At 37.3% G+C, this 12,436-nt stretch overlaps 1 protein-coding gene across 5 annotated transcripts in view; it reads left to right on the top strand.

The window, feature by feature from the left end:
* BBX (BBX high mobility group box domain containing) overlaps positions 1 to 12,436 on the top strand; it is a 268,119-nt gene that overhangs the window by 186,248 nt on the left and 69,435 nt on the right. For all 5 annotated transcript variants that reach the window (XM_036745759.1, XM_036745760.1, XM_036745757.1 and 2 more), the window contains exon 7: positions 8,582 to 8,662. In XM_036745759.1, the coding sequence (XP_036601654.1) occupies positions 8,582 to 8,662 (81 nt within the window). The remainder of the gene's footprint in view (positions 1 to 8,581; positions 8,663 to 12,436) is intronic.

The following is a 12,436-nucleotide window of genomic DNA, read 5'->3' as shown; positions in this document are numbered from 1 at the left end:
CCCCCAGTGGGACATTTCATCTAAAAATCCCTTTATCACAGTGTATTGTAAATTTCTCACCATGATAGTATACAACTAGGAATTAAGGGAAATAAAATGTTATAGAATTGGAAAAAAACAATTCATACATCATATTTATTCTGTGATAGGCCTCCAATAAGATCAAGCAGAATCAATTATTTAGCACCACATATATCTGTGATATAATTTAAACAGCAGGAAAGATTCCTGGAGGCCATCCCCTATGACTTTTCATTCTGACTGTGGCCCTCTTACATTCTTCCTCTTTATTACCATCACTACGGGAACCAATCAAATGGACTAGGTATAAAAAGGAATGATTCTCTTCCAGGAGAGCTGTAATTCATTGTGAACATTGTTTACCCCAAGATTTGTCTTGTTATCCAACGGATGTTTGTTAAAGTTGGAAAGTATTTTCGTTCAACTGTAAGACACATTAACAAACATGTTAAGAATGGTATTTGGCTTCTTAACGGCAATTGATGAAAAGCCTGTTGTTGTATTCTCATTCCAGATTCACCAACTATCAATCCAAATGAAGGAAACTTTATCTTGAAGATTATGGGGGATAAATTTTAACATTTAGAGGGCAAAAGTGTATGCATTTTACAAGTAAAATCTAAGTAGAAACTCTAATGAAAACCCTAGCTCCATTATCAAGCTGTTTCTCATGATTTTTTCTTTCTAATTATTAACCTATATAGTCTGAATTTAGGCTGTTACTAGCTCTAGTCTTCCTCTGTGCCTATATTATGACCCTTGTAATTACTCCAAATGAGCTTTGTATCTGTAACCTTTATTTTTCACACCCAAATAGGTTAATCAGTCACTTCTAAGGAGAAATCTGTTTATTTATTGAACACAGATGCTAAGATTGGATTCCAAAATATAACCAGATGCTGAATTTCCATGCGTTGGTTTATTGGAAGACCCTGATCAGCCTGTGGTCTTCTCTGCTGTGTATTCACTTAAAATTAACTTCAGCTTTATCTACAGAAAACAAATTCATATGTTTAATTCTTTTTGGATGCATTTAAAGGTAGACAGTCCATATGAGCAATTTAGAACAGAAAACTTTTTTCCCTCCAAGAGAACCTGAGTGTTGCAAAAGACCGCACAGAACATAATACTACAGCCTATGCTTATTCTAATCCAGGAGTGGGGAACCTGCAGCCTCAAGGCCACATGTGGCCCTCTAGGTCCTCAAGTAACTGAATCCAAACTTCACAGAAATCCCCTTAATAAAAGTATTTGTTATGCAAAATTTGGGCTCGGTCAAAGGGCTACACCCAAGGACCTAGAAGGCCACAGGTTCGCCATCCCTGTAATCCCTCCATATTTATATGGCATGTGATTTCATTGGTATGTGGTCATAGATTAACTAACTCCTCTGTGACTTAAGTAGAAAGTCTTCTGGAGTTGCTGTGGTCACTCATGACAGCTGTGTGGATGCTGGATTGGAAATTGGAAAACCATGAGGCAGAGAGACTAGTTAAGAGGCTGTTACAATAGCCCAAGCAAGAGATATTGGGTATCTGTACTACCCCAGAAGTACCACGAGTGGAACAGAGACATACCAAAGATGCTGTGAAGGCAGAATTGGTAACACTTGACAATTGTGTAGTCTACAAGTTTGACAAGTATGCCATCTGTGTTTCTATCCAAGTCATTGATAAATGTGCTGAATGGCCCAATCCCAAGTATAGAACCCTTGAGTACTCCAACAAAGACATCCCTCCAAATTAATGATTACTCTTTGGGTCTGTTCATTCAGCCAGTTCCAATCACCTAGTCTCTCATCTTGTTGAAAATCATCAGTGGTGGAGAATTTGTTAAATCATTGACTAACCAAAAACAAAAAAACATATAATTCATCGTGAATCTGTTCCTAATTAAGCCATGCTGGCCTTTAGTTATTATTTTTTAAATGTCCACAAATGATCCCTTTAATAGTTCTTTCAGTAATTTTTCTAGTATTCAAAGTCAAACTCATCAGTTTGAAGACTCTATTAATGTTGATCCTTTTTTAAAAAGTAATGTAACATTTCTGTGGCAGTCAATCAGTCTGTCCTTAAACATTTACTGAGTGCTTCCTGCATGCCAAGTGCTATACTAGGTAGCAGGGATTAAAAAAAATGAAATGACGCTTACCCTTAATTAACTCATATTCTTTTAAGGAGAAAATTTGCAGATCAGTCCTATCCCTTCTTTAATCTTCTCCTTGCCTCTAACATATAATTAAAAAAAAAAAAACCAAAACAACCCACTTTGTGTTCTTAGCATTTGTCAACAACCTCTGTTCATTCTGAACTTTATGAGTCCACACATTCTTAAAGGGCTACTCTTATTTTCAACTTCTTTACATTTTATTTTAAAAATCTGTTTGGTCGTCAAGCTCTTTGTGCCTTCACATCAAAATCTTGAATAGCTCTGGTTTTTATTCAGAATTTGATTCTTGAAGTTTTTTCATTCCTCTTGGGGCAAATTCCTCTAGTGGAATTTTAAGACATGGAAAACTACCTATCCTTTCTCTAACCTCATGGAAATCTATTGTTCCAAAATCTAACGTAAAGGTCAAACTGTCCATTGTAACTGTCTCAAACTGAAATATAAGGGGGTCATTTCCCCCTCCCAAGTTTCCCACCATTTCTACTTTCACTACTAAATTAGCCTTTTGGCTGTTTATAAAATTAAATGTTATTTTTTTTTAAATAACAAAAATTGATTTTCTCTCTCCCTCCCCCAGCATTAAGGGAAAAAAAGAAAAAAAAAAACCCATATTCAAGTAAAACAAATTACAACATTAGCCCTATTAAAAAAAAGTCTCATTCCGAACCCTGACTTCATCAACTCTCTGTCAGGAGGCGGGTCACATGCTTCCTCTTCAGTCCTGAAATCCTGGTTGGTCATTATTTTGATGAGGGCTCTTATGGCTTTCAGAACTGTTTTTACAGAGTTATTATTGTATTAATTACTCTCATTCAGCTTACTTCACTCAATATCAATTCATACCCGTCTTTCCTGGTTTCCCTGAAACTGTCCACTTCATTATTTTCAATAGCACAGCAGTATTAAATTACATTCATATTCCTCAATTTGTCCAGCCATTCCCCAGTTGGTGGGCACACGCTTGGTTTTCAGTCCTTTGCTACTACAAAAAGAGTTGCTGTAAATATTTTTGTACGTGTGGGCCTTGTCTTCTTTCTTGGATATGCTCGAGATGCAGACTTAGTAGTGGTATTGCTGAGTCAAAGGGTATGCACAATTTAGTCACTTTTTGAGCATAATTCCAAATTTCTTTTCATGATGACTAGATCGATTCACAACTCCTCTAGCAGTTCAATGCTGTTTTTCCCACAGTACCTCTAACATTTGTCACTCTCCTTTTTTGTCAGCTTTGCCAATCTCATGGATTGGGGTAGAACCTCAGAGTGTCTTTAATTTGCATTTTTCAAATTATTAGTGATTTGCAGCATTTTTTTTCACATGGATATTAGTAGCTTGGATTCCTTCCTCTGATAATGATCTGTTCAGACCCTTTGAGCACTGATCAACTGAATAATGGCTCTTATTCTTATGTCTTTGAATCAGTTCCCTATATTTCTTAGAAATGAAACCTTTATCAGAGGAACTTATTGCAAAAATTCCCCTCCCTCCAATTACTGTTTTCACTTCTAATCTCACATGCATTGGTTTTATTTGTGCAGAAGCTTTTAAATTCTGTATAATCAAATTTGACCATTTTATCTTCGGTCATTCTCTCTATCTCCTGTTTGCTCATGAATTCTTTCCTGTGCATAGACCTGAAAGGTACTTTCTTCCATTCTCCTTAAATTTATTGATGTCCTCCTTAATGTCTAAGTTATTTTTCCATTTGGAGCTTATCTTCATATTTGGTGTGGGGTGTTGTTCTGTATCTAACTTCTGCCAGATTGCTTTTTAGTTTTTCTAGCAGTTTTTGTTGAATAGTGAATTCTTACCCCAGTCGCTGGGTTTATCAAACACCATGCCACTAGGTTAATTGGCTTCTTTATGTTGTGTACCTATTTTCTTTCCATGATTGACCGTTCTATTTCTTTTTGTTGTTGTTTGGTGGTGTCTTTTTGACCCCATCTAGGGTTTTCTTGGCAAAGGTACTGGAGGGTTTTACCATTTCCTTCTCCAGTTCATTTTACAGATGAGGAAACTGAGGCAAACAAGGTTGAATGACTTGCCTAGGTTCACACAGCTAATAAGTGTATGAGAACAGATTTTAAGTCAGGCAGATGATTTTTCCTGACTCCAAGCCTTGCATTCTATCCACTGTGCCACCCAGCCACCCTTCTCTGTTAACCAGTGTCAAATGGTTTTGATGATTACTGTTTTGTGGTTTGAGATGTGATGTTGCTAAGCCTTCTTTCCTACCCTTTTTTTTTTCATTATATCCTAATTTCTTCTTAATGGTAAGAATCAGGTGGGAAATAACTTCCTCTCTGTTTCTCCTATGAAGGAATGAATGGAATTACCATGAAAGCAAATCAAGAATTTATTTCTGGAAAAAGACAGTTCTGTCAGATGTCCGTACAACGGATGTCTTCCATCATGCTGTATTGTGCCTATTTGCCAAGTTCATGATTTGTTTTTACCAACTTATTTCCATTTGGACAAGTTGGTCTTTGTTTTGCCTTTACTACAATATTTTTTTCTGTCATTTCTTTTTATTGCTCCTGACCCAAATATTCTTTACAATAGCTTTATTTGTCCTGTTCCTGGATTTCCTTAAGTGAATATGCGTTCTAAATAGGCTAATCTACTAATCTACCACACTTTTGCCTAGTCCACTCTTACTGAGATAGATACTATTTAGTAACATCTCACATCTAAACAAAATTTTAAAGTGTGCTAAGTCCTTCCTTCACAATCTTTTTTTTTTGAGGAATTTATTTTTATTTAACTAAGCTAGAGATAGGAAAGAGGAATGGTAGAGAGGCATGACAGACAGAGGCCACCTCCTTGTCCACCTCAGCTGGACCTCCTTCCCTTAACCCTCCCTATTTACAGGTCACCTTCATCCTGAACAGAACTGCCACTTTAGCCTAAGTGCTGATGGAAGGGATGGATCACAGCAACCTTTTGAAATGGGTAGTGCAAATCTCTATGTTTCAGATTTTTATCTGTAAAGTGAAAGAGTTGTACTAGATAAGGAAGCTGAGTAATTAATCGAATTACTTGGAGTCACACAGCCAGTAAGTATCTGAGGCAGGATTCAAAGGTAGCTCTCTTGGTATCAAATCCTGTACTCCAGACACTATGACATGTTGCCTCTCTTGAGTTCTGTTTCACCAAGCCTCATTTATACCCGCGAGTTCATTTTTGCCTTTCTGTAGTATATCTAATGTACTATATTTATTACCCATGCCTCATTCAATTACATATAGACACCTGAGGTCATGGATTCTGTTCCTAGTTCCTTCTTGGTTACCTTCTCCCATGAATAACTAATCCTCTCCACTGGCCTTTATGGTATCTAGTTTGAACGTTATATAGAGCCAGCTTTATCCCTTTTCTTTTATAATTTCCATTCTAATGGAAATTTAGCTTTGGCTTGAGTTATCTGGGTTATTTGCTGATTTTTTTTTTTGCTTCGTCATTGTAAATTATCATATTTCATACATGTTTGAAAATAATTGAGAATTTTCTTAGTAATGCGAATAGCAGAGGCATTTTTAAAGCATTGATTATTGTACTGAAAAGACTGATAGGATTGAGAGCAACAGACCAATCCACAGTGTTATGAAAAATTAATTCAGGTATATATGTCATAAAGAACATAGTCTACTGGAATTACTGAATGAATGTGTGAAAGAGGTATTGTGTGTTCCATTTAAAACATTTTTCTATCTAATAGTACAGAATTCAGTAAAATTCAATGACTATGTAATTACATGCCTGCTTCGTGCAAAACAAACCAAGGTAGGCAAAGGGAAATGCAATGATAAATAAGTTATGGTGCCTGCCCTCGAGTAACTATGCTGTAATGTTAGGGGAAAGGCCCACCTTCTTTATATTGACAGATTGATTTTTTTACTGGACCAGTGATTTCATCAGTGTAGGGAACTTCTGATGAAGTAACTCAGTTTATCAATAAAAATCGGCACCTTCTCTGACACTTACAGTCCTAGAGAGTTGCCTAGGGATACTAAAAGATAAAGTGATTGACCTGGAGTCACACAACGTCAGAGTGTCGGAGTCAGAATTTGAACCCTGACTCCAAAGCCAGCTCTTGCTTCTACACTGCATTGCCATTCTATCTAGCTGAGCAATTGATCATTAACTTTGTAAATCAGCCACTGTACCATTTCAATTCTATGAAAAAAAACAGCCAACAGGAAAGCTCATCTTAGATGGAGCATCTCACTTGCTGATGTTGCTGGACAAATGCATATTAACTGACTTGTTTTTAGCGTACAGGAAGGTACTAGGTTATGCTTGACTAGAAGAGGACAGAGTTAACATTAATAAGTGAGAATAATGTTGGTAAAAAAAAAATGTTGCAGGCTTACAAAAATATATGCTGTGGTATTTTTTCAAAAACTATTCAAGAATATCTTACAAAGGAGTGAATCAGAAGAGTTTTATGCTAAAGTTGTGGTGGCTGGAGGTAAATCTTCCTAAATTTGAGCTTTTCAAAAATCTGCCCAGCAGACATCAAGCCTGCCAAAATAGACAACACACTGTTCTGGAACACCTCCCCAACCCACAAAGGCTTGTAATTGGTCAGGAATTCCATAAAGGATATTCTTTATAGTGTCCAAAATGGCCTTCTGTGTATAAGGTTAGGGTGAGATGGTTGGCCCTGGGAATGCCCCGTAGCAACATAGAAAGGCATAGCTTCTGAATTCCTTATTGATTATTCAGGACTATTCCATAAGTGGGACAGCTAGGTGGCACAGTGGATAGAGTGCCAGGTCTGGAGTCAAGAAGACTCCTCTTCCTGAGGAAATCCAGCCTCAGACACTTACTAAGTGTGTTACCCTGGTCAAGTCACTTAACCTTGCTGTTTGCCTCACTTTCCTCCTCTGTAAAATGATCTGGAGAAGGAAATGGCAAACCATACCAGTATCTTTGCTAAGAAAACCCCAAATAGGGTCACAGAGAGTCAAACAAGACTGAATAAAAATTCCTTAGGTAAACAGAAGTATAGAAATATTTTTGTAAAAATGAGAAGGAAGAATAAATAATTGAATTAATATAAATAATAGCTAGCAATTATATGGTGCTTTGCAAAGCACTTTATAAATATCACCTCATTTTATGATATAAATGATATTTTATCTCATTTTATCCTCACAGCCATCCTGGGAGGTAGGTGCTGTTATGATCCCCATTTTACGGGTGAGGAAAATGAAGTAGGCAGAGGTTAAGTGACTTGCCTAGAGTCATAGAGCTAGTAAGTGTTCAGGTCAAATTTGAACTCAGGTCCAAGTCTTCCTGACTCAAAGTCAGTACTCCATCCGCTGTATCATTTAGCTATAAGATATTTCTAGACAAAATTATATACACTCTAAGTGAAATCTTTTCATTGGACTTAGGCAGTTACTACACCATCTGTTTACCATTCTATAACACAAGCTACTTGTGTTATAGATTGTGCCCTGTCCCTTTAGCTGGCTAGTTTATAAAGGTGATGAGATAAGGGACCACAGCTTTGCATCTTAAATATCTCTTTTGTTTCGCAACACCTAACACGCTTTGCCTGGTATAGACCACAGTTGGCTAATTTGTATAGTCTGATTTTATGTTTTCCATGGAGTCCTGAGGACTCTAATTTTTATTGGTGTTTGACCAAATGAAAGGGATTCTATGGATATTTCTTGTGCTGGAGTCAGTGCTTTTCCTGTTTAGCTTGTAAGTCAGTTAAAAACCAAAAAGCGGGATATTTTCTCTTGCTGCACCCAAGTGACAGCCAAAAAAATTATCACCTTAAAAATGGCCACCTAAGCCGTGTTTAAACTACGAAATGTGATTATTGAAATTTACAGTAATAAAAACTAAGGATTCTGCTTATTAAAATCCATTCCCCTGATTGGTTTCTCCTTCTTCTGGACTATTATAAAACCTTAGCTGTGCTTTATTTACTCTCACTGTCCTCATTGGCCACTTCCTCCTCTACTGGCCCTCCCTGTTTTAGAACTATGAACCAAGACCAGATCAGCTTGTCATTCCAAACAATATTTCTGGATGCAATGTTTCAATTCCACTAATTTTGCTAACTAAAGTTTCCCTCCTTAGTTACCACTCCTCTTTGGGTCTTTTCTTTCCAGTTAGAATGCAAGGTCTTTGAGGGCAGAAGTGCTTGGTAGTGGGGACCACAATAAATGCTTCACTCTGCCCACCCTGCCCACCCCCATCTAACTAACCTCAGTCAGTTCAAACCAGTAAGGGAGGTGTGTTAGAAAGCTTTGAGTGCTTGGGAATAACAAACAGTATTTTAGAGATAAAGTGAAAGTTGAGTATTTGTGAGCAGACGGCCAACATTCTGGTATCGTAACATTCTTTATGTGAATTGTTTTCAATGTAGATCTCTTCAAATACTTCACAGTTGGGTAGTCCTGAGCCTGTGAAACGCTGCGGGAAGTCAGCACTCTTCCAGTTGGCAGAGGTGAGTCTCCAAGTAGCTTTTAATCTGAAAGTTAATGAAAAGTTTAATCATTAAAAAAAAAAAAACTCCTCTTAAATATACTCATCAATTCTCAACAGTAGCAATAATAGACTGTTTTCAGCAATTAGATTATATACACTATAGTGTTTGCAGTGAAGGGTAAACATAAGGGAAAAAAATTCTGGTGGTGAGATTTGGTAAACATTGGAAGAGGAGGGTTGCACAGTCTCTTTCTCAGGAGTTTTTAAAAAGTAGGATAGTTTCTTATTTGCCAGACTGGTTTATGCATATCCAGCTTGAGGGCAGAGGAACAGAATAGGTCATTTGCACAGGTTCTGGTTGTAATATTAGTACAAAAGCCTTGGTCCATTCCACTTCAAAAGTAGTTTTTTTTTTTTCTCTTAACAAATAGTGATTTATCAACATGATTTAGGAAATCTTATTTAAACTCCTCTCAGACATTACATAGTGAATGCATTAGTCAAGTTGGGGGCACATGTTATGCCTTACTGCATGACTTTTGTGGAGGCTATGGGCCAAAAGGTGTTGTGGCCGTAGAGGTTGTGGACCGAGTAGGAGTCACATTTCTCTTGTTCATGATATGGCTATCCCCCCACAAGAGTTATAGTTTTTAAGAGCAGTAAATAATATCAGATATTACCTACTTTTTCATCTTCATTTTATCTATAAGAAACTGAGACCCAGAGACATTAAGTGACTTGTCCTAGGTCACACAGGTAGTACTTAACAGAGCTGGGTTTTAGATCCAGGCTGTAGTAGTTTTCTGCTATGGGCACCTCTGGGTCTTCGCGAGCAGCCTTTTGACCAAGTCCAAGTTTCACAGGACAAATCTTTTTATTAAGAGGATTTGTTCTGTGAAGTTTGGATTCAGTCAAAGGGCTGCACTTGAGGACCCAGAGGGCCACATGTGGCCTCAAGACCACAGGTTCCCCACCCCTGCTAGACCTTCCAACTCCAAGCCTAGCCAGTCATGCTGCCACACCTCTCTGATGCCTCACCTCTGAACTCCATCTTTATGGCTGCTGGGTGTGCTGTTGTATAAGTAAAATGGCCCTTTGGGAAGGACTTAGACGTTTGAACATAATGTTATTGGCTTCCTCCTCATTTTAAAATGCTATGTTTTTATCAAACTTGTACAGCTTATAACGTAGGAAGGTAAAATAGTTTTCTAAAGGCAGAGGGAGCTTTTAAACACTTTAGAGGTTCATCTAACCAGGGCTGTCCAACCTTAGGTTTTTATTGAAACAATAGACAATATATTTTGATTTGCCATTTTAGTGAGAGTTCTGCAGTAGTTCAGCTTCCTTTACTAAAGTACTTATGTAAATTTCTATGCCTGTGGGCTGGCCATGTAAATCGTACTGCGGGCCACATTTTGGATAGCCCTGATGTAAACTTATAAACATACTATAAACTATATACATGTGTATGTGTGTATATATATATGTGTGTGTGTGTGTGTGTGTGTGTGTGTGTGTGTGTGTGTGTGTGTGTGTATACTATAAACGTTAGCTGAGGGGTAAAAATTGGTAAAAAATGGTGATATAGGAAGTCAAAGGAGTATCTGCACTTCAAATACCTGGAACATCAAAGGGGTAATAAATAGACAGTATTTTTTTATTATGAGCATAAAGCTAGTGTGCCTTTTACATACCATTTTAAGATACAAACCCTAAAGCAAAGACAGTGAATAACCTAAAAAGCCCCAAGAAATTCTCTGATAAAGAAGAGTGTTGCTAAAAAGCATTTGGTAATTTTGTGGCAAAGCATTGCCTCATTTGTAAAGAACTGGTCAAAGAAAATTTAATTCTTAAACATGAGTAAATAAATGTAAGCAATTAGATCAGTGATTTTTCATTGAGATTTGTAGAAGAATAAATAGGCTGGGAGATGGCAGGGGAAATTGCAGGGGACAATTAAACATACAGAGACTGTCATTTGGAGTGACTTTCAGAAAAGTGGATTGTTATAAATTCCCAACTCTTTTCTTTAATCTTAGGCAAGGCAGTTAACATCAATAGACCTCAGTTTTCTCATCTATGAAATGGGGATAATAATTTGCACTTCCTGCCTCCCAGGATTGTTGTGAGGGAAAAGTAGGAGATATAATATATATACATATATATGTATGTATATATACACATATAGTTATAAATTTATATACATATGTACACACATACACACATGTATACATTATTATTTGTAGAAGTGGTACCATTTGCTGTGGCTGAATAGCTTTTACCACCAAATATACAAGGTGTCCCCAAAAGCCTCATTGCAGTTTTAAGCTTTAAAAAGCATGAAGTCATACTTTGGGACATTCCATATATTTATACATACACAAATACATACATGGACATACAGACACATGTATCTGTCAGTATACAGGTATATTATATATAATATTTAAAGTTAATATTAAATAAATACCAAGTAGCCCCCCCCCAAAAAATCTAAAAACTGCATTATCTCAACCATCAGTTTCAAATATTCTTTTGTCACAACAAAATGAACCCTGAGTCACTTCTTTCAGTGGCATGATAAAGAGGCCAATTTGTTTTTGTAATGCCTTGTGTTGGAATAGCAACTGGGCAAAAATGTTATTCTTTATGAAATTATAACGCATGCTAAATCAATCAATCATTCTTTAACTTTGTAGGGAATGAATCCCAAATATGAAACAGATGCCGTGTCTTGGCAGATTTTTGAATTCTACTGTCACGTTGAGGGGATTCTTCTATCACATGGAGGGATTCAGTAATTGCAATTACTGAAATAAATTTATTACAAGTATATAGGAATGGTGATTTAATTGGTGTAGGGAGCTCCAAGGTGAAGAAATTCCCTTTACTAAGACAACTTAGGGTTTTAGTAAGTTGCCTAGGGTACTAAGTAGTTATGTATTGCCCAGTATCACATAGCCAGTGTGTGGGAAGCAGGACCTTGGACTCAGCTCTTTCTGATTTCAAGGCTGTCTCTTTCATAGTACACCGTGCTATAGGTATGTAAGAAGCATTTATTCTGAATCTTTGTGTGCTTTTCATTTGGTTTAAAAAATATGCTTATGTAGAAACTAGACATACCAGAAAATAAGGATTTCCAAAGAAATCACTCTTACAGTCTTACAGAGAGGATGTTCCGAAAGTCTTAGTACAAGTTTAGTCAGTCAGTAAACTAGCATTTATTGTTGTTAAGTCGTTTCAGTCATGTCTGAGTCTTCATTGACCCCATTTGGGCTTTTTTTTTTGGGAGGGGGAAAGCAGGGCAGTTGGGGTTAAATGACTAATAAGTGTGTCAAGGGTCCGAGGCTGGGTTTGAACTCGGGTAGCTGCTGACTCCAGGGCCGGTGCTCTACTCGCTGTGCCACCTAGCAGCCCCCAGTTGGGCTTTTCTTGACAAAGATACTGGGATGGTTTGCCATTCCCTTCTCCAGCTCATTTTATAGATAAGGAAACTGAAGCAAACAGGGTTAAGTGACTTGCCCAGGATCATAGCTAGTCAATGTCTGAGGCCAGAGGAAGATGAGTCTTCCTGACTTCAGACCTGGCACTCTATCCACTGTACCACCGCCCCACCATTTTTCAAGCACCTACTGTGTACTGTGCTAAGTTCCAGAGATATAAAGAAAGGCAAAAAAAACCAAAAACCCAGCTCCTGCTCTCAAGGAGCTCACAGTCTAATGGAAGAGACAACATACTAACAACTCCACACAAGCAATACATACATACATACATACACATATATATATATATA

This window comes from Trichosurus vulpecula, chromosome 2, assembly GCF_011100635.1.
Source record: "Trichosurus vulpecula isolate mTriVul1 chromosome 2, mTriVul1.pri, whole genome shotgun sequence".
NCBI classification, from domain to species: domain Eukaryota; kingdom Metazoa; phylum Chordata; class Mammalia; order Diprotodontia; family Phalangeridae; genus Trichosurus; species Trichosurus vulpecula.
Note: the sequence above shows the minus strand (reverse complement) of the source record. Positions and strands in the feature narration are given on the sequence as shown.